This window comes from Prionailurus viverrinus, chromosome B4 (genome assembly GCF_022837055.1).
Source record: "Prionailurus viverrinus isolate Anna chromosome B4, UM_Priviv_1.0, whole genome shotgun sequence".
NCBI classification, from domain to species: domain Eukaryota; kingdom Metazoa; phylum Chordata; class Mammalia; order Carnivora; family Felidae; genus Prionailurus; species Prionailurus viverrinus.
In genome coordinates, this window is record NC_062567.1 from 55,230,409 (window position 1) to 55,253,965 (window position 23,557).

Below are 23,557 nucleotides of genomic sequence, written 5' to 3' on the forward strand. Positions count from 1 at the left end.
GACAGCACCAATTTGCTATCTTATAAGAGAATAATTTTGAAACTTTAGGTTCCATGCCCACAGGCATAAAATAATTGAAAAAGAAGGATGTGGTCTTAGATTCTGAATAGATAGTCCTCTGTTACTTAACAATTTGGAGCAGAGTTGGTCCTTCTGGTTTGTGGTTTAATTCAGAATCATTATATTATCTCACGTATCCTGTGTCTCCACCCCTTTTGTTTCCTTATTCCTAGGGAAGCCTTGAATGTATCATTAATTTTCAGTGTTAATACCATTACATTTTACTACCTAGGGTAAAGAGAGAAATTAATTTCTTCTTAGCCACAGGCACTAAGTTATATAGAGAATATATACAGGTAAAAGGAAAATGTTGTTTCTTCTCATTCTCTGCTTCATATGGATCTTTTATTCTTAAAAGTATTCATGTGGTCTCACATTTAAATTGAGTATTTTGTTTCTCTACAGCTTTGACTTCTCCAATTTTTTTTATCCCTTCTACTACTATTAAATCACCAGCACCTGGAATAGTCTCTTGCACACTGTTTGTGCTCAAGACATATATCTATTGAATGAATTAATCAAAAACATTCACTTATTCACTAATTTTACATCCATAATCTTACTTTAAAAATGCTCTGAGAACTTTTGTAATGGCGTGTCCTCTTGCCCCCAGAATATGTCTTTGGGCTTCTCTTTTACTTAGAGTTCTGATGCATATACTTTGGCACTATCTCAAGACAGAGGAAACATTTCTGCTTTTGCCTGCCTTAGGCAAAGCTTCATGATTATGTCCATCAAACACCTCTAGTTAGATCTTTCTTCCAATTCAAATTTAATACAGTTTGATTTTCCCTTTTAAATACAGTTGACTTTTTCTTTTTTTTTAATCCTTTACAACCAAATCAAATTTAGGGTAATTTTCTTATTTCATATAATCTCCAAGAGGTACTGAGATCTCATTTTGTGTATTAAGTCCGATAAAATGAAGGATTCCCCTCTGTATGTATTCAAGAAAAGGTTCCAAAGTGATATTTTCTTATTACCATAACAACACGACCTCCCCTCTTTTCCTTCCAATTTTTAAGTTTTATTTATTTTTTATTATTCTTTATTTTTTGTTTAAATCCAAGTTAGTTAACATATAGTGTAATAATGATTTCAGGAATAGAATTTAGTAATTCATAACTTATATATGACACTCAATGCTCATCCCAACAAGTGCCTTCCTTAATGCCCATCACTCATTTAGCCCATCCCCCCATCCAACATGTCTCTAGCAACCCTCAGTTTGTTCTCTGTATTTAAGAATCTTGGGGCACCTGGGTGGCTCAGTCGGTGGCTCATCCGACTTTGGCTCAGGTCACGATCTTACAGTTCACGGGTTTGAGCCTCACGTCAGGCTCTGTGCTGACAGCTCAGAGCCTGGAGCCTGCTTCAGATTCTGTGTCTCCCTCTCTCTCTGCCCCTCCCCTGCTTGTGCTCTGTCTGTCCAAAATAAATAAACTTTAAAATTCTTAAAAAAAAAAAAAAAAAGAATCTCTTATAGTCTGTCTCCCATCTGTTTTTATCTTATGGGTGATATCATACGACATTTGTCTTTCCGCTACTTATTTTGCTTAGCATAATACACTGTAGTTCCATCCATGTTGTTGCAAATACTGCCTCCCCTCTTAAAAATCTTTCAATTTCTGTTTTGGATAAAGGCTTTCATAATTTGGCCAATTATATATTTTTATTCTATTTATGTTTATTTGTGCAAAACACTAATAACTTATTACCTTCATCAGATTTACTCAACTGTAAAAAAATTTAGATTACCAAAACATCCAAATATTCTTATTAATTTCTTCCAATTACTTTTAATTGTTTCCATGTATAAAAGTAGAAGACTCAATAAATTATATGTCTTCTAATATTAAGATATTCCTTTATTTAGTTTGCAGAATTTTTTTAAATGTTTATTCTGAGAGAGAGAGAGAGAGGCAGAGAAAGGGGAATAGAGAATCCCAAGTAGGCTCCATGCTGTCAGCACAGAGCCTGATATGGGGTTCAATCTCACAAACCATGAGACCATGACTTGAGCCAAAATCAAGAGTCAAACCCTTAACTGGCTGAGCCACCCAGGGGCCCCAGTTGAAGGATTTCTATAGAAAGCCTTTACTGAAGAGGAAAAGAGCAACATTTCATCGATTCAAAAACCACAATCATTCTTATCTTTTAATGTTATTAATTTTGCATAAAAGTTGCTGAGTAAGTCTTCCAAAAATACCATTCTTATCACTATCCCAGGACCTCAGTTGCTCTGGAGGGGCCTGCTGTTTTGTCAACTTTTTTTTTTTTTTTGTATAGTTTTAAGACCTAAACCATCTGGTGTCACTCAAACTATCAAACTTTATTTCACATTTCAGTATGAATCTCATCTCCCCTTGGGTACATTCACTGACTGGCAATGATGATATGTGGGCTCAACAAAATCGTCCAACAACGTGTGAGGGGTTTGCAAGTTATAGAACAGTCCTTTTATTGATGACCCAGAATTACGTGGTACTTGATAAGCCTGCCTAGAGATATGCTTAACTGTCTGATGAGACACCACTGTAAACTGCTGCTCAGGAAAAAACAGGCAGAACAAGGTTAGCAGTAGAAAAAAATAGGTATGCACTGTTTTTGACCCAACAGTTACAATCTCAGGAACTTATCCTAAGGAAATAATCACAAAGATTGTAGTGTTTGTAACAGGTAAAAAAAAAAAAAAAAAAAAAAAAAACTGCCAACAACATAAATGTTCAATAATAATGATTCTTTAAAAGTTATAGTACATCAATATCACAGAATTCAATTAAATTTTATACATGGAATGGAGAAATTTATTTATTGATACGAAAAAGCAAGTGATTTGCTAGATGAAAAAAAGCAGGTAACAAATCACATATGACTATTTTGTTAGAAAAATACTTCAAGAAGTATATTAACACAAAATATTTTTGATATCAAAAATTAACAGTGGTTATATTTCAGTGTTGGAATCACAGGTAATATTTTTCTTTTGTGCTTTATTCTACAAATTTAATTTGTTAACCCCAAATGGCAGTGTTTACTCTCTTCTCTCCACTGAAATATGATTTGGTTTTAGTTCTGATTGAAATAAAAAGAAGCCCTTTTTTTAAAAAAGAAGCCCTTACCTGAATATCAGTCAATTTTTCCAAGATCCGACTTGCAAGTTTAGGACCATTCTCCATAGTTGGGATGTGTACAGTCTATGAAAGAATATCACAGGCATGATAATTGGAGGATATCCATGTATGCAATAAGTAAGACACTCAGCAATTCTACTGTATTAAGACAATCCCACTGAAATAAGGAATGGTACTATGATAACCTGATCATAAGGGCTATGCCAACCCCTTATGCCAAAGACTCTTTTTCTACTCTGAATTTGAATAAAAACAAAGTAGCCAATGATAGTTTGTTTCTTGCCTACCAACTGATTTTAGGGCACAACTGGTTTATATGTTGGTCTTCAGGCTGATATGAGGAACCAAAGAGACCAAAGAGCTAGGGATACCTAAAATAGTGGCCAAATATAAAGAATCCTACCTCTTTCAGGATTCTGAGAATCTATAGGATGAATGATTGGCCTCCTTACCTAATTCTTCTGGCAGGGAATGAGAACTCGAAAACCTTTTGCCACAAATTAAAGCAAGTCATTGCAGGGACGTATATGAAAGCAAGTCTATGCCTTCACAAAATAGGCTTCTAAACCTATGTCTGTTCCAAGTCAAACCTCCACAGTGCTGGACAGCATCATTACACTGGGGGCTGAGAGATTTCCTGCCCCTAATTTACACTTGAGTCATGTCCATTCCTGCCTGGCTGGCTTGCAGGCTTTTGATAGTCTGATTTTAGTAGATAGCCCATGCTGTCATTCTTTTCTTCTTATGCTCTTTAGGATAATAGGGTAATTAGATGTACCTTTAGCTGGGCATGCCCTGTGAGATAAGACCAATATCAAAACATTGAGCTTTATAAACTTATTTCTAGAGGTGAAATGATTGTACTTAAAAAATGTGACTTCATGACAACTTTAGTTCATTAAAAAAGTGGACCAATAATGCATTTACCTAGATACTACAATAATGAAACACAAAACAGTAGCTTTATACTCAGTAAAAGTATTGATACATAGTAAAATAATTCTCCCTTGAAACAATCAATCTGTAGATGGAATCATGTTAAAAGCCACTCCTTACAAGCAAGTTCGAAAATCTCAAGCAATGAAGTAGCCACCATTAAAATCAGAAAAGGAAAATAATGGAGGAAAAATAATTATTTTATTTATCTATTTTCAATTTAAAAACCAATCAAGTTTGTATTTAATATGATTAAGTCAAGCCAATTCACATCCTAAGAATAATACCCACATGCCTTTAAGCTATAAAGTTAGACGACGATGTTAAATATCCAAGCTTTGTGATAAAGGGGAAGGCAAAAAAACAAAAACAAAAACAAACCACTACCACCAACAACAAAACTAACAAAGAGTGGAAATATACCGCATATAAAATCAGACTAATTCACTGGGAGGAGAACACTTCTTCCAACCAAATGATTGAATTCTTTTTGGAGGATTTTAGTTGATGTAACAACTTAGCCAAATGAAAATTTTTCATAAAGTGGTTTAAATAGTAATAACAACAACAGAAGCAATAATAATAATAAATGTAGGAGTTAATCATTCAAATGAATTTTCCATAACTGTTTGCCATTACTACTCTAATAGTTTGGGAGTACTTTTGGAAACCAGAAACGGAAATCTAATTACCTGTAGAATCTTCTTAGCAAGCTAAAAGGAAGAAATAAGAATGGACGCTTATTGGCACATCTCCAATCCCTAAATTGACACAAAACAGATGTGATACATTTCCAAGGACAAAACTGACTCCCTCCCATACTGGAGCTTGCACAAAATTGCTGGAAAGATGAGAGTAAGTAATTTGGTAATACAGGTTCATTGGGACAAACTGCCAAGTTATTAAAGAAAAAAATCCTTTGCATCTTGGGTCCAACTACCATTTCATTTACACATTTAAAGAATTAAATAAATTATAGGCAAATGCTTGGAAATGACAGGAGGTGAAGAGATTGTCTCTTACCTCACCCTTGTACAGTATATCAGAAACTGGGCAAACGACGCAGGCTGTACCCGAGCCAAACATCTCTCTCACTCGGTTCCCCTCCAGGGCTGTTGTCAAATCACCCATGGTGAGGTACCTCTCTGACACCTTAAATTCACCCTGTTTGGAATATAAAAAATAGAAATATTAACATTTGCAAGGAAAAGGCATGCAAAAAAAGCCCTGGCGTACTTAACCTTTCAACCTGACACTCTGAACTCAAATCATGTGCGAATCATCCTCTGAGGGAAAGCTGAAGAGAGCACCACTACCTTACTGGTAAACATGCTGAGGTGTTAAGCAATCTACTCCAAGGTCACAGCATCGCTAAACGAGATGATCAGAGTAAGACGATCAGAGTATAACGTAACACCATCACTATAAAATACAGGGTATATTTTAATGCATGCCAGCTTTTTTGGCCTTTTATTTGTTGCCATGCCTAAAGTCTCACAAGATAAGGCACTTCCCGTGCTACTTAATGTGTGTTCTATGTTAACAGTGTCTTGAACCCTATTTACCACAAAAGAGAACATATTCTTAGATAATATTAATAATTATTTATTCAGCACCCATTGCATGCCTCCTACTCTCATTTTTAAGGTGGGTATTATCATCCCCATTATACGGATGAAGAAATTAAGGTTCAAAGGGAGGCTAAGCGACATGTCTAAATCCACATAGCTAGTAAACGGCAGAAACTGAATTTGAACTCAGGTGTGATCTGACTGGCTCTAAATTTCCTCCACTCTCTACAGGTCTTCTATGGAGTGAAAACATAGACTGAGTTTAACTATCTGAACTATTTCATTATTTTAAAACACTGAAAGTATATTTGGACTTTGAGAAATTGCATGGGATATTCCTTTTTTTCCTCAATTCACTGATTCAGTTGTCTTTACAGCAGAAATCCCCTTGCTCCTCTTTAGTATCCTATTGGGTTGAGTTTCATCACAGAATTACTGGCATAACCTCATCAACTCTGCTGAACTATTTCAACATTTTATTTGCTCAAAGATAGGAAATTGGGGGGGAAAAAAGCTGATGCTTTTAAACTATCTGCTTAAATAAATGATCTTTTGAAACTCATTCTTTAATCTGTATTAATTCTCATTCTTTTATGTTAGTGGTTAAGGTTCAAAGTTTGTCTCAAACTTATTAAAAAAATATTTATCCATCCTTTGTTGACCTTAATTTTTTTTAAGAAGAGTATTTTTTAAAACTTACAGATCCACGATAGATAAAAATGAAATTCAGAGCCCTTGGCAAGATTCAAAATATTAGAAGAAGGCATCATGCTGTAAGTATGATTTGGGAGAGTAGGAAAATATGTCTACAACAGAAATATGGCTCTTTGCAAGTTTCAGTTTATCTCAGTCTGGAATTTCAATTATGTTGTTCAAAGGTAAATAAATAAATAAATAAATAAATTCCAGAAAATCAGCCAAGTTAACTGAAAATGAGATGAGCTCTGTGTTCTGGGGAAAAAAAAAAAAAATCTCTTGTAAATAAACAGAATTGTTTTTCCTCTGCTCACCCTTACTTATCTTTGGACAATTTCCCCTGTCTGGCAAGTAATGGTAACCCCCCACATGCCTCTTGGCATTTATGTCTCACTGTTTTAAAATAGCTTTTAAAATAAATTACAGCTAAGGAGTCAAGGAAAAACTTCCTCCATAATAACTAATTTCATGCTAGCAAATCATTAGTGTGGGAAAGCATTTCCACTTGCAACTTGTCATCAAACCTTCTGTACTTGGTTGATTTTTTTCTTTAATAAAACAAAAATTACTGAGTTTCGAAAATACATCTTTCCAACTGCAAACATATTTAGGACAGGGCAAGCTGTTTGAAATTATACCAACAGTTTGTAAATGTCATGCCCAATGTGCCAGCCAGCATGTGGCAGTTGGGTCTTTTCTACTTCAGGGTTTTGTAGAATTATTTATAGCACATTTCCTTTATTTCCAAAGCTTTTTCCAGAGAAAGTATGGTAGTACTCTCCTAGGTAATATGTGCGTTTCTAAACATTTGTCCTATTAATACTGTTTGACCACAGTATGCTCAAAGTCTTTTCATGTCCCATGGAGACCATTTTAACACATGGGTCAAAAGTTCCATCCAAGAACCTTTGCCAGACAACCAACTCATCCAATATTCATCTTGAGTATGTTATAAATGTCATTTCAATACCAAATGGTTTAACATGCTTGCCTGTGTCACACAGATCAGAAACTCTACTGAAAACAACTACATTTGCTTGAGTGTTTTGACTTTAAAATAAGCATGTATGTGAATTGGGGAGGACAGGGGGCAGGAAGGAGGGAGAAAATAGGCAGCCAAACTAATAAAGTTATGTTAGTAAACATTTATGTCAGTAAAATTCTTTAATTTCTGTGACTAGCATGGTTACACTGGAATAAATAGAGGAAGGGAAGAACTACAAATTATTGGAATGGGAAACAACACACTTAGATTGGAAAAGTTCAGGCCTGGTGAAATGGAAGCACATGAAGTATAAACCAGGTGAGTTGGTAGGAGACACCTGCTACAGAGCTTGTGATTAGCACCAGAATACTGCTTCACTAGGATAACTTGCCAAACTGTTTTCTCTCTGCCCTTCCTATAAACAATACTTCTATATTGGCCTTACTGAGACAGTCCTTCTAGAAGAGTTCTTTCCACTCAAGTTAAGATTTAAAGATTAGATAACACTGGATGGAACTAAGCCGGGCTCATTTTGATGACTTTTTGTTTCATGCTTCTAAAGTGGTTCACGTGAAAGGCACCCACCCACTTGCGTGCCAGGTCCAGAATGCTCTGCCTCGTCACTCCTGGAAGAATGATGCCATCTAGCGGAGGAGTTGCCAGTTCTTCTTCTGTCAAGTAGAAATTGGAATATTTTCAAACTTTAACTACATTAGCCTTATATCAACAACCATTTTTTAAAAACTGTTTCTGGCAACTTTGCTAGTAATAAACATGAAGATGTGTTACTGTTCTGCCTTGTCTACCTTCCCAAATTGATTCACACTTCAGGTAGATCTTCATTAAAAAAATAAAAGAAGAAGAAGAGGAAGAGGAAGAAGAAGAGGAGGAAGAGGAGAGGAAGAAGGAGACAAAGAAGAAGAGGAAGAAGGAGAAGGAGAAGAAAGCAGGTCACTCATCTAATCATCTTCAATTTATCCTTAACTAGGAAAAACTGAGATGATGTTCTACTAACAAATACTAAGAGGAAAGTTCTGAAGCTAAATTTACCTTAGAGGATTAACACTGGCTACTAATTAGAATCATGTAGATAGATCTTAGGAACACTGGTCATTACCAAAGCATGTAAGAATACTGTGGAGGAAAACCCATCCTCAAGAAGTATGTATGCTTATTTAGGTTGGTCACTGCTTCCAGACTGCCCTTCATAGACAAGTCTATTTATAGTGATTTTCAAACCTGGAGGCATATCCACATCAAATATGGAGATGTTGACTTCACCCTTTGAGATCCAAATGTTAATGGACTCAGGATGGGCTCGAGTATGTATGTGGCTAATAAAGAAAAAAGAAGAGAAAAAGAAATCCAAAACCCAAAACAAAACTCCATGGGTGATTCACAGAGAGCCAAGGTGAGACACTGCTCATCTTTGAGAGTGATCACATGCATTCCTAACCGACACGAGGGCTGACATGGTGATCTGTCTATAATGGTCTGTGCGATCCGACAACCACACAAGCTCTCCTTACAAAAAATCTCTGGTACTCAACATTCTCTTCTCCTCCCCACGTCTGGCACCCAAGAATCTAAATCTAGTAAGAAACTTAAACCTTAAATCACTTTATAAAGATGTTGAACCTTGTAGCAGATGTGTTACTTATGTGTTTGCAGAGAAATATTCCAGGTATGCTTCAGAGGATCACCAGGTAGCAAAAACTATAGAAATCACACTGGTATCTTTAAGTTCCCCCCAACCATTTTATTTTTTATTTTTATTTTCTTTAAAGATTTTATTTTTAATCTCTACACCCAACGTGGGGCTCGAACCTTCTGAAGAAGGACTTCAGAAGTCACCTCATACAATCCTTATTTTACAGAAAAACAAAAACCAAAAAAACAGAGGCTCTGTAAACATAAATGAATTGCAAGATTGGTAACACTGGGGGACAGGCAGGATCACAACTTAAGTGGCCCAACACTGAGACCACTGTCCTTTCTTTTCATATACTGTGGTCTGGGTTCACCTGCTCCACTGTGGTTACATCAGACATCCCCAGAAAGCAAGCTGTCTGGAAGACCAAAACTCTATATGCATTCCTGTGTCCCTAAAACTTGGCATTGTGCCTGGCGTAGGGTGGTATGTAATAAGTGTTTCTGAATAAAAAAAATAAATAAATGAATAATCCTCTTTGCTAGGAGACAGCAGTATGATTTTTTTCAAGTTTGTTTCTAAAAATCATCTGCTGAAAACCGCTTTCTGGAAAGAAGAAAATTTGTTCTTGGCAATGTTCTTAGGGCTACTCTTTGTCATGTTTAGAAGTGTTGATCTCAAAATAAACCTGTGCTTTGCAATAGCTAGCTGGCTGGATACATAAGTGTAGGGATTTCTATGTGTGTGTGTGTGTGTGTGTATGTGCACACATATACCCCACACATATAGACAAACATACTTCCAGTGCCTCCAAACTGGACCTTCCCTAAAGCTTGCTGAGCTCTAAGGCTACAACAAGTTAAATAAAAACAGCGGCCTCGCATGTGCAAGTGTAGTTCTGTGAAATGTACTTAACACCCAAAACTGTAACCACTAGCCTAAGGTCAAGACACAGAACATCTGTTTCTCGGGTTGCCAGACAGAGATGATGACATGACAACATTTGGGTGAGAAATATTCATTTTCCTCTGCAACCACAAACATGCTTACAAGAGCCAGAACTAGCTCCAGATTGCCCAACATGAGGAAAACAGAGCCTACAAACACAACTTGTTTTTGACAAAGAAATCATTTTTAGGAGTTGAAGAATTTAGAAGCAATAACGGCAGGAGTCATCTGTGACATCCCAAAGTCAATTTCTAATAAAAACTGGGAATGTGGGTTTGTATGAGTGCCCAAGCACACACAATTATTATCTACTCAACAAATATACATTATCGAGGTAGGCACTGTGTGCAGTTGGCTTATCTATGCACTATGAATAAAGCAGTGAACAAAACTGATATAATTCCTGTTTACTTTCTAACAGGTAGACAACAATTATTATGTTAAATAGTATGTTAGACTATGGAGAAAAAAAGGAAAAAAAAAGAGGGAAGATAATGAGGAATGCTAGGGGTCAGGGGGGAGGGAGTTTGCAATTGATTACGATGCTCCATGCTCGAGGAAAGCCTTAACTGAGTATGGGGTAAGTGGGCAAAGACTTGAAAGCAGTGACAGAGCAAGCCATGCCCACATCCCAGGGAAGAATGTTCCAAAGTCTGTGAATGCCTGATGTCTGAGAAGGCTCATGGGGCCTGAGCAGACTGAGCGACATCAACATTCACTGTCATGATCGTTCTCCCAGACTAACTCTAAACTCAACCACACAACTGGGTCTTATTCTCAGGACAGCTCCAAAGTCCAGTGCGAGATAAAACTGTTTGTCCCAACAGTGAATAGCAAATGTGTATGTTAAATTACTCACCAACACAGTAAAACAGAGAATCGCTGCTGTGTGATCTTAACACCAGGGTTGCTGTTACTAGAGCCAAAACCACATGGGTTATAGGCCAACTGCCACAGATAGTTATTGTGCACAGCACTGTGCTGTGAACACAGATTATCTATTTTATATACCTTTCTGCAGCAGCCATCATGTCCCAAAGGGGCAGTGAGTGTGGGGGCTCATAGAAAGAAGGTAGGTTTTTACTAAAAGAGTTCTACTCATACCTCCAATAGGCAAAGTTTGTGAAAATCAGTATTTTGTTGATTTTCAACTCATTATTCTTTGTATTTTCCTAAAGCCACATGGTGAAGTTAGAGTAGAGTTCTTTCAACGTCTTCTTTTGTTTTTAGCCTAAAGGTTATTCCTTACATTCTACTGACTTCTCTCATGGTACTGTCCAAACATTTATTCCATCTCTTGTCCCCTTACTTCAAATTTTATTTGATATGTTAGGTGAACACCCTCAAGATGGACTAAAGCTATCTCAGGCAACCATAATGTGAATAGCAACTCTTAAGGTCTTGTATATTTTGTAAGAGTCAGAAGACAAATTCACTCATTTCCGTTCTGACCTTTAAAAGCCATGGCGGAAATGGCTCATGATTATTGTTTGGATAAGAAGTAATTTTTCACCAGGAAAAGTTTCTTGTGTTCTGGGTTAAATCATGGAGCTCTGATTCAAACTGTACTTAAATCTTGACATCTCCCATCCATAAATAATGATGGTACCACTTCTGTATGATGTAACTGTTTTTGTTTAGGGTTGTGTGGTTTTCTTTTGGGGGTGGGGGGGCAAGGGCATTGGAGTGGGCAGGCAGTGCAAAGAATGAGTTGAATCAACCTATTATCTCCTAAATACAGAGTGCAACATTGACTGTCATCTTTCAAGCATAGCTTTTGAGGTAGGTCATAGGCAATGACTCAGATTTGGAAGTCACGAATATTCCAGTATAAATTTTATTTTTAAATAGTGCCAAGTATAAACAACAGGAATGGAAGAATCAGCATGACCTGTATCTGGCTTTTCAGATGCCAAGGATTACCAATGGTCAAGCCCAGGACAAGGTGTACTCACCATACCTTCTATTTATTCTACCTCTGACTGGAATAGAAGGCTCATCTTACTAGTTTCTACAACTAATGCACAAATTAGTGCATAGCTCTGAAGTCAGCCACATGTGAATCACCATTTTCCAACATTAGTAGCCAAAAAACAAAAGAGCAAGAGAAGTTACTGTAGCTACCTCAAAATAAAAATTTTACTTAAAATTTTAATTGAAATGCACACTCAGACTTTATAAGTGTTTGGGAACTTTTTCTAGTCTCTATACTCAGTACTGTGAAATGAACAGCATAAGAACATAAACAAGCCTAAAAAGATAGTTAAAATTTTTTGTGACTATTAAAATTCTAATGGAAATAGGGGCGCCTGGGTGGCGCAGTCGGTTAAGCGTCCGACTTCAGCCAGGTCACGATCTCGCAGTCTGTGAGTTCGAGCCCCGCGTCAGGCTCTGGGCTGATGGCTCAGAGGCTGGAGCCTGTTTCCGATTCTGTGTCTCCCTCTCTCTCTGCCCCTCCCCCGTTCATGCTCTGTCTCTCTCTGTCCCCAAAATAAATAAACATTGAAAAAAAATTAAAAAAAAAATAAAATTCTAATGGAAATAAATGCCTTTATCTGTATTTTTTCCCATGATTGGACATTTAATCCAATACCATCGACATTGCCAATGCTTCACTAAACCTCTATGGTTTCTGCCAACTAATTAAAAAAAAATAGAAAAGAAAGATAATGAGCATTTAGGATATTTTAGGTAATATAGAAATAACTGGTTTTTATAGTAGATACCTATTAACAGTCTTGAATGAACCAGAATCTAAGTACAATCCTAAAAGGGACGAATTTGTCCATAAAAATAGTGTGTTTTAATCAAATTGAGCTCCAGAGTAAACCTGGAAGGCTCCTGATATATTATCAAAATATGTAGAAAGGGCATCAGTTGTTAAAAGACTTCTAGCAAGAGAATACACTAAATCTCATATCAGTAGAATCAGTAGACGATGCTTGTTATTACATTTTATACATATAGTATATGGTGAACTGATCTGAGACCTATCTCCAAATGCAGGGGATTTCAGATAGAAAAGCTGTTAAGAAGATGGCAGAGGGGATAAGGCTACGAATCTTCAAATCATGGGGATTTAAATTCCTTAAGTTGGTATCTCAATGATAAGCACATCTAGAGCCAAAAACCAAAACCAAAACCTTTATAAATTCTGTAAATTTAAACTCATTTCTACTTGAACAACAAAGCACAGTGGTCCTTAGCCTTTGGACTTGTGCTACTTATTCCTTGTTCCAAGGTCCTCGTTCTTTTCCTTCCAGCCCTATTGAAAATGACTGACAAAGGGGCGCCTGGGTGGCTCAGTCGGTTAAGCGTCCAACTTCGGCTCAGGTCATGATCTCACAGTCTGTGAGTTCGAGCCCCGCGTCGGGCTCTGTGCTGACAGCTCAGAGCCTGGAGCCTGTTTCAGATTCTGTGTCTCCCTCTCTCTGACCCTCCCCCGTTCATGCTCTGTCTCTCTCTGTCTCAAAAGTAAATAAACATTAAAAAAAAAAAAAAAAATGACTGACAAAGAACAAAGAGCTGAAATCTGAGTGAATTACCTCCATCTTCATTTATCCAGTAAAGAAAAAGATTCATGGTTCCAACTTCAGTTATCTGATTATCCTCTCCATACAGCCACAGAACCTGCTGACAGCTGTTTTCCACTGCTTCACATTGGGCAAAAAGGGATGAGCCATAATTCCTTTTAAGAAAGAGAAAATATATTGATTATGAATATACCACTCCCTCATCTTTGGTACCAATCTGCATGTGCATGTGATCAATGCACATCTCCTTTATGTGCGCGCGCACACACACACGTATTTATGCACATATATTCTCTAGTTAACTGCCTAACGTTAAAGGAAACTCATTAGAGAAGCTAAATGATCTAATTGCACTCATTTGAGAAAGAACACAGCAAAATACAAACTTCAAAAGTAGAGATAATGAAAAGAGGTAAATAGCTAAGTTAATGATAACAGTCAAAAGTATTTTTCACATTCCAAGCAATTGTCCATGAATTATTTCATTTAAATCTCATACCAGTACTATGAGTTAGCCAAACTTGTATCAAATAACATTAAGTAGTAGAGCACCAAGCTGTGCTCTTAGTTGAGACCTTTCAATGTACCCAAGGAATAGCTAATGCCCAATGCCTAAATTCTCCAAAGGGTGGGACAAAATGTTAAAAACCCTGATTTTAGCCAAAAGTATTCCAAAAGCCCATTTTTCTCACCCTGCACTATTTATTCAAAATCAAAGGAAGACAGTACATCTTCCTAGGATAGCAGTTTAGTTTAGTATTTTAAATGTATTACATTTTATTAAACTTAAATGAGAAAATTATGGAGTATATTACAAAATATGGATGAATGTTTTCAATAAAACATAACAGTCCTCAAATAAATGTGATGTTTGCTTGCCTCCCTAAGCCCCTGGTTGTTTAATTCACTTTCCTGGGCTTTCACAGGACATTAGCAAACAAGTTGGGAAAGCACTACCATATGACAAGCAGGGCTTGGAAATAAACCCTAAACCCATCTTTCGATTATGCTGCTCCCATACAAACAAGCAGAAACAACCAAACATACAACAATAACTACTACAAAGCATGAATGTCATCTTCCACAAAATACCCACCTAGGCCTTTTAAATTATCTCTTTTATATCTGGTCAAGACCAAAATGTCTAATTAGAAGTATAAGTTAGGGGCTCCTGGGTGGCTCAGTCGGTTAGGTGTCTGACTTTGGCTCAGGTCATGATCTCACGGTTTGTGAGTTTGAGCCCCGCACCAGGCTCTGTGCCGACAGCTGGAAGCCTGGAGCCTGCTTCAGATTCTGTGTCTCCCTCTCTCTCTGCCCCTCCCCCACTCATGCTCTGTCTCTCTCTCTCTCTCAAAAATAAATAAACATTAAAAAAAAAGAAGTATAATTTAAACACAAGAACCATATCCATGGCGGCTATCTGCCATTTTCAACTACACAGCTTGCCTTCCCATTAATATTCTCTTTGGCCCTTCCTTTGGAGCCAAGTCATTCTGCTTGGGGTGACAGTCACAATACCTCGCCCTACACAACTGAATTAATGGATGGACATGTAACCAGGCTGCTCACATAAGCCCTTCTTATTCACTCATTCCTATTAATGCAGGCACTGGACTGAGCCAGCCAGGCACACCTTGAGTTGGTTTTCTCACTTGCAACTCAAAGAGTATTGACTAATAACTAAAACATCCTAGAAAAACGATGAAAAATGGGCATTATGCTATATAGGTATAGCAACCTGAGTCATGAGGTTTACTCACACCAAAGTAATACAAGATTCATTAAAAGACCTTCAAAATGCAGATAATAAAATGTAAATTTATTGGTGCACCTGGAGATGATACCACACTTATACATAGGAGGATTTTATTTAATGAGCATAAAATTTAGGCCACCCATATTCAGAACTAGTGGTAAATAAGCAATAAGTGGAGTTAAAATTATGAATACTTTTTAATAACAACAAACAAGGCTTCAGAGGGGAGTCCAATAGAAAGAGTACAGGTTTGGGGCCAGGAGGCCTATATACAGCTCTTGTACTTCTACTATTTGGCTATGTGTGAACTTAAGCAAGTCAGTTGAAATTTTTGCCTTAACAAATTCTTCTGGCAAGTGCAAATACTTTCTTTGTATACTGCATAGAGTTATGCAGAACAAAATGAAACAGTAACAATAAAAGCTAAGAAACAGTTTATGTGAGCCTCTTATATCCTAATGAAATTAAGTTTTTTTTTTTTTAAAAATGACTTCTATTTTAATTGACTTCTCTCTAGTTCATAGACACAACCAGTGAGATTTTCCAAATCTAAAAATAATTGATTTCTCTCATAAAATGCTCTTTATTAACATTAACAGAATTTTCACAGCATGAATAACTAGCCTTTCCAAGAACCTTCTAAACACACCCACACACATACACACACACACACTTTTGAGGGTGTTGGTTGAACTAATAAAACCATGATTCTTTGGCATCATGAAGCTACTTGGGCAAGAAAGAGAATTTAAAAACCTCAAGTGTTTCAGTATACTGAAAGAAAAAGGGGGTTTTACTTGTTTGGTGCTTATTTGATTGACTGATTGATTGATTACTATATTATATAGGTAGTGTTTTTCCCCACATGAGTTTTTCCTCAAAATTCTCCCTCAGGTGTAAACTGTATTATTAATATCCACGGGTCATGAATACTTTGATAATATATTTGGGTTCCCTCTCATGTGCTGCCAATATTCAGAAAAGAAACACATGTCTTTGGAAAAAGAGAAAAATGAAAAAGTTGGAAAACTGTCTACACAGAAAATTTTTAATTATAAGTGGAATAAATATCTAGGAGAAGAGATATTAAATATATCTCTCCAAAAGAGTAAATTCTCTTGTGTGAAATCCAACAAATTGCTCTTAAGACAGGGTCCAGGAGGGGCACCTGGGTGGCTCAGTCGGTTAAGCGGCCGACTTCAGCTCAGGTCATGATCTCGCAGTCCCTGAGTTCGAGCCCCGCGTCAGGCTCTGTGCTGACAGCTCAGAGCCTGGAGCCTGTTTCAGATTCTGTGTCTCCCTCTCTCTGACCCTCCTCCATTCATGCTCTGTCTCTGTCTCAAAAATAAATAAACGTTAGGGGCGCCTGGGTGGCGCAGTCGGTTAAGCGTCCGACTTCAGCCAGGTCACGATCTCGCGGTCCGTGAGTTCGAGCCCCGCGTCGGGCTCTGGGCTGATGGCTCAGAGCCTGGAGCCTGTTTCCGATTCTGTGTCTCCCTCTCTCTCTGCCCCTTCCCCGTTCATGCTCTGTCTCTCTCTGTCCCAAAAATAAATAAAAAAAAAAAAAAAAAAAAAAAAAAAAAAACGTTGAAAAAAAAAATAAATAAACGTTAAAAAAAAAAAAAAAAAAAAAAGACAGGGTCCAGGAGATGAAACAAGAAAGCAAACTTCAGAATATCAACTATTGTCTATTGACAGGATGCTTAGTACCTGCCAGGCAGGGAACTGGGTACTTAAGCCCATTATTTCACTGAATCATCTTACAACAACACCAGACTTTATTATACTTTTGAGGACTTAGAGGAAAAGGGTACTTAATTATGTAAGATCACACAGATTACAAGCGTGTATGACTCCCATATCTCTGACTACCAAGCCCACGTTGTTAACTGCTAGGTTATAACACATTAATTGGGAGCTTTCTATAGGTTGACCACATGGTAGTAGGCACTTTATATTATCCCAAGTAATTCTCACAGGTAAAGTGGGTATCACTGGCCTAACTTTATAAATGAGGAAAGTGAAGCTTAAAGCAGTTAAGTAACATCCCAAGGCAGTTAGGTTAAGCCAGGTCTATCTGACTTCAAAGCTTGTAGTTAAGTGCCAAATGAGAGTACAAGACAACAAAAAAGAAAGAGGAAAAATTAAGATAGAGTAGAAAGAAGGCAGCAGGCCCCATTCTTTCCAGATTAAGAAACTAAGAAATTGGGGATAAGACATTCCTACGATGGAGGACCTTCTTCTAGCTCAGTGCTTCTCAACTTTGGCTACACATTAATATATTCTGATGCGAGGCTACAGAGCAGAACAAACAAACCATAATCTCTAGTCGGGGGACCCAGAGAGTAGTAGTTGGTACAGCTGATTTCCACACTAACCACAGGTGAGCACTGTGCTACAACTCTCCCGCAGCTGTGTGCCATTGTATTACTTCCCTCACTTATGTATATTTAGATATAAAATAATATTACTATCGCTGGTGGCTTCAAAACAGGTGGAGTAATCTTAGAAGTTAAAAAATCCTTCTCTCTTTTCCTCAGATTCACTTAGGAAGCAGAAAGTTCTTCAGCTTAGGAGAAGCCACAGCTATTTAATAAATTCCAGTTAACTATAGAGGTCCTAAAAATCTTGGAAGGTAATTATTGAATTAATTGGCTTAGAGAAGAAGCAATAACATATAAATCTAAGGCTGCTGCCAAATGTCTCTGCCAACCAAATAGGTTAATACTAAGTGCAAAATCCTGTGTTTTCCTTGCACTTCTCCAGGTGGAGAGCATAGGAGCTTTAGAACCTCTTGGAAACAACAGACGGATGTAAGTTACTGCCTCCCACTTGCCATTTCTCTTTTATTATTATTTTTATAATATTTATTTATTTTTGACAGAGAGAGAGGGAGAGAGAGAGAGAGAGAGAGAGAGAGAGAATTTTTTTTTTTTGTAGGAAAGAAAAAAACGGGCACCTGGGTGGCTCAGTCAGTTAAGCATCCAACTTGATTTTCGCTCAGTTTATGACCCCAGGTTCATGGGATCAAGCCCTGAGTCGGGCTCTGCCTGGGTGTGGAGCTTGCTTAGGATTCTCTCTCTCCCTGTGCTCCGCCCCCGCTCATGCTCTCTCTTAAAAATAAAAATACAGAAAGACTATAGAGGGTTCAAAGCCAGCTGTCAACACCTCTCTCACATCCCAGCAGCGTGTCACTGAACGCTCCCAGGGCTGCCAGAATCTACATGTTTTCCCACAGCCCAGAAGTTGCCACCGAGTCGCCTCCCAGGACTGCTGCTGCCTGTGTCTGTGATACACATCAGCACTTGACGCACACAAAGGAAGAGCCCACACTGGTTAATCCGGCTATTCTTGTTCACCCAGAGGGGCATTCTCATGTCACGGCCAAGTCCACCCCTGAAATTGTCTAACACTTTTTAAATGCTCTTTTATTTCCAGCCAGCTACATATGGCCAATGAGACTGGCCTGACAGAGCCAAAGCAGGGCTGTCCCTCGGCCAGCTGGCAGCAGGTAGGGCTACAATCTGTGGCAATGAAGACAGCACTTGAGTGAAGCGGGCACCTTCCCCAGACAGGACTCCTTGGAGCCAAATGAGAGCCTCTGCCCCAGCACCAGATGCTCTTTAAGGCCACCTGTCCGCCCGCATCCAGAGACACAGCCTCCGGGGACAGTTCATTCAGAGCATGCATGCTGTTCCTGCTCTAGTCCCTTCTTCCAGTTCTTGCCTTTGGTTCTCCCTTACAAAGGGGTCACGGGTTTATCCTTTAAACTAGCGCAATTCAATACTGGAGAGTAAACACAAAGCAAAAAAGAGCATTTCAACTTGAATATTAATATATGTACTTGGATTGATGTGGGATGAAAATAACTCAGTGGTAGTGAAGGGCTCTTTCCTTTAGATAGAGACACAGATTTACTTACCCTCCCATTTTGCAGTCCCCAGTCCCACCTTTCCAGGCTCTGACATACTTTGGATTGGCCCACAGGGACACAGGCTTAAAGGTTCCACTTGAAAAATAAGGTCCCACTGGGCTCAAGATTACAAAGAGCAGGGCTTTGGTAGGCTTCTTGACTCCAAGGGAAGGCTAAAATAAAATAAAAGTACACATGACTGTTAATTTAAATGTAGACAACAGTCGTAAAGTCTAGAATAGATCTGTAACTACCTCCCAGAGGGGCTGTCTAGGCACAGGCGCTGTTCCTTCTAAAGTTGAGTTACACAAAGCCAGATGGTCTTTTAAGAAGAAAACACAAAGAATGGAGTGCTGAAGTTTCATGTTGCTTTGCCTTCTGAGTCAGGATTTTCGGGAAAAAAGCCAATTTGTCAACTTTTTTTTTTTTTGTGCGTGAGTAGGTTTTAAGAGGAGAGGTACCTTTTTGACAACTAGCTATATAACACCTCGCAATGTTGCACTGATTGGGAAATGAAAAAGGGAAGAACCCAGACATGACTTTAGTCTGTGGAGAGGAAATGTAATATTTGCTTTTTTAGTTTCCCCTTCTATGTTCACTGACTACTGCTACTTCAGGACATGCCAGGGCCTCCAGCAGGTGGCGGGCACAGGTGAGTGTGCCATTTCCACAACTGTCACAGGAAGCAGACAGCAAGAGTGTAGCCTCCTTAGAGACAAAGATTCCAGAGGAGATAAATATCCCTCTAAAAGCCAGAGAATGAAGGATTCAGGAATTTATAACGTGAATGACAAAGATAGAAAATGGTCTTTCCCACAAACACTGGAAAATCATAAGCCAGCAATGCAAAACCATATAAATATCTCCAGCATAAAACAGTTTTCATAAGTAATTACTGTCAGTTGTTTACTAAGGAGGAAAACTGAAAGACTGAAAGCCTTAAGGGCTATGTATTATAAAGGCAAAAAAAAAAAAAAAAAAAAGGCTACTGGGCTATTCTATGCAATTCAAGACCACTGGAAATAAGAAAACAAGTCCAGGATTATTACAGTCTTGGGATATAAAACACTTGTGTTCAGTCTTCACTAGAGTCTGGTCTGACTAGATGGTGGTAAGAGTCTGTCATGGACAGAATAAGAAGAGACTCAATTCCAGCTGATTTTGTGGCTTTTGTTTTGATGAACTAGCTAAAAGTGGATTTGGGGGTATTTTCTTCTGAATTTCATTACATCTCCCTTCTATTACCTACTGGCCCAAGGCCCCTCACTCACTACTTATGGCCAGGTCATCAAAAATCAGGTAGGTAAAGGGGCGCCTGGGTGGCTCAGTTGGTTGAGCATCTGACTTTGGCTCAGGTCATGATCTCGTGGTCTGTGAGTTCGAGCCCCACATCGGGCTCTGTGCTGACAGCTCAGAGCCTGGAGCCTGCTTCGGATTCTGTGTGTCCCTCTCTCTCTGCCCCTCCCCTGCTCATTCTCTCTCTGTCTCAGAAATAAATAAAACGTTAAAAAAAAAATTAAAAGAATCAGGTAGGTAAAATATTCACAGACATTAAAAAAATGTGTCTCTATATGTGCACACTGATGCCATCTAAAAGGCATGCAACCCTCAGAAAACGGGAACATGATTCCATTTGCACTCCATGTGAACATGAGACCAAGAAAGGCTTGGATGACCAGAGTCAGCAAGAAACAACAGGTTTTGGTGTTTTACCTGTCTGGATTTGTTCTTAGTTGGGGCTGAAGAGGACTCACCTACCAATAAAGAGTAAAGAGCCTTGAAACTTCATTTGCCTTTTTTATTTCAATGTTTGGGACAGAAAACTTCAGAATAATAATACAAACCTGCCTTTCTTCTCAGCTTTGATAAAAACTGACTATCTTATCTCCACACTTTTATTTACTTATCAGTTAACTGAATGCAATGATATTTTCATCTCAGAGGAACTGTGAAGATTAATATATTTTTTTTAATTTTATGAACCCTCGTATTGAGTAATGAAGAGAAGCTCCCCAACAGAACTTAGAAATACAATCTGCAGGACACATCTTCAGTGATTTATCTATCTTCCACGTTTCTGAATAAAATGGCTTATTTGTGGGCAAACAGATAAGCAGTTTATTAGAGAACACATAAATGTCTAGGCTTTTTTCACTCTAAACTCATGTATTTTTCGCAACCTGCGTTATACTAAAAGCAATAACTCATCATCATGAAAATACTGGTGTGAGTTAATTTTCATCTTCCTCATTTCCTTCCCCTGACTTGAAATGATGGGTAAACTTGCATTTATTCCACTAGGTGGTGGTATAGAGAGCACAGATGGAAATGGAATAATCCTATGCGTTAAATCTATTTCTGGAAAAAAAAAAATCAATAAACCTTTAAGGAACACTTTTATTCTTAGCAAGCAGGTAAATTATAGACTAGAATTTTCCAATGTTGAGAAAATGTGGTTATGTGTACTAACATTTTATTTTCTGAAATTTAAGCAAAGTCAATTCATGTTTTTTACAAGTACTTCAAGTACTAGTGTTGAGCACAGCTTAGTCACCTTCATCCTTAAATGATTACTTATATTGATCGTCTTCTCATGAAAAGAACTCTGCGACTTTACTGCAAATGGTCACACTGCTTCAAGAGTGAAAATAAATAAAAGTTAACTGCATCAGGAAGGGAGCTTTGGGACTGGGTTTGCTTCTACCCTCAGGAACCTTTATTTGTTTTCTCTGAATTCTCCCTTCTATCCTGGAAAGCAATTTAAATTCTGTGCTACTGCTGCAATTAAGAGTAAGTTCTTTTAGGGGCGCCTGGGTGGCGCAGTCGGTTAAGCGTCTGACTTCAGCCAGGTCACGATCTCGCGGTCCGTGAGTTCGAGCCCCGCGTCAGGCTCTGGGCTGATGGCTCAGAGCCTGGAGCCTGTTTCTGATTCTGTGTCTCCCTCTCTCTCTGTCCCTCCCCCGTTCACGCTCTGTCTCTCTCTGTCCCAAAAATAAATAAACGTTGAAAAAAAAAATTAAAAAAAAAAAAGAGTAAGTTCTTTTATAATATTAAAAATGGCAGTAAACACACTTCTATGATGACAAGGTCAGTCTTCTATTCAAATAAAGCAAAAACCACACAAATAAAGAGAAGTTATGAAAGACCACATCTGATAAGTAATGTAAATCAGTTTCATTAAGTTTCATTTCCTTATGAACATTGTTGGGTTTTTTAAATTCTTTTTGCTAGTTTCCTGGATTATTTCAATATATAAGGAATTGAAGATGGCTTAAAAAAAAAAAAAGGCCAGGGGAAATGGAAAATATAAAATCTCATAGAGGTAAAGTATGTAACTTCTCAAGGGACCACACTGACTTAGGTTGACATTCTGATGTATACCAAAAATACTCATCTTACTTTATGTTGTACCTCACAGATAAACACATAAAGGTATTCAATGCATGTATATTTTGCACAAAATAACAAGACACTTGGGTGTGATGGAAAATAAAGTGACATGTTCCAGTGAAAATTACCACTTCTGAGTCAGTCAGAAAATTAGTGCATAAAAAGACAGGATTTCAGAGGTTATGTGAACGATGGCAGGAAGTGCTTTGAGAGCTGAGAAAGGTACTATTAGTCCTTGTGGCGTGGAAGGCAGAGAAGCACAGTAGCAGTGTGGAAACTTCAGAAAAATCGTTGTTGTTGTTTTTTTAACATTCATTTATTTTTGAGAGATAGATCGTGGGTGGGATAGGGGTAGGGAGAGGCAGACATAGAATCTGAAGCAGGCTCCAGGCTCTGAGCTGTCAGCACAGAGCCTGCAGGGCTCAAACCCACGAAGTGTGAGATCATGACCTGAGCTGAAGTTGGATGCTTAACTGACTGAGCCACCCAGGCACCCTGAAAAATTCTGGTTAAGCAAGACAAATACGGGACAGAAGAAATAAGATAATTGGGAATAACAGGGACATTTTTCAAACAGAGTGGCATGACTTTTTTAATCCCCAAAGGATCCTAATTTATTTTAGAGGGGAAAATGGTAAAGAATATTGGATTGAGGGGCTCTATAAGAGATACAGAGAGGGCCAGTGGTTCATGCAAAGCTTTGAGCACGAGAGCCACAAATTCATGACCTTTTGGCAGGAAAAACTAGTTGGTCTGGTGAAAGATTAAAAAAAAAAAAACAACACCTCAGTAATTACACAGTTTTCGGTTTCTAAGACATTTCACAGGTTTTACCTTATATGATCAAACAGTCCTAAAAGTTAAGGGTTATAATTCCTGATTTTTACATAGGCTCCAAACAAATGATTTGCCCAAGGTCAGTTATTAAGCTCTAGATCTTCTGCTCTTAGTCCAGAGCTCTTTTTGTAGTGTTGAAACTTAAAA

At 38.0% G+C, this 23,557-nt stretch overlaps 1 protein-coding gene across 3 annotated transcripts in view; it reads right to left on the reverse strand.

Moving 5' to 3' along the window:
• BCAT1 (branched chain amino acid transaminase 1) overlaps positions 1 to 23,557 on the reverse strand; it is a 107,924-nt gene that overhangs the window by 13,772 nt on the left and 70,595 nt on the right. For all 3 annotated transcript variants that reach the window (XM_047867801.1, XM_047867800.1, XM_047867802.1), the window contains exons 6-10: positions 19,193 to 19,356; positions 13,527 to 13,669; positions 7,968 to 8,053; positions 5,154 to 5,294; positions 3,183 to 3,257 (exon numbers count right to left, since the gene is read on the reverse strand). In XM_047867801.1, coding sequence (XP_047723757.1) covers positions 3,183 to 3,257; positions 5,154 to 5,294; positions 7,968 to 8,053; positions 13,527 to 13,669; positions 19,193 to 19,356 — 609 coding nt within the window. The remainder of the gene's footprint in view (positions 1 to 3,182; positions 3,258 to 5,153; positions 5,295 to 7,967; positions 8,054 to 13,526; positions 13,670 to 19,192; positions 19,357 to 23,557) is intronic.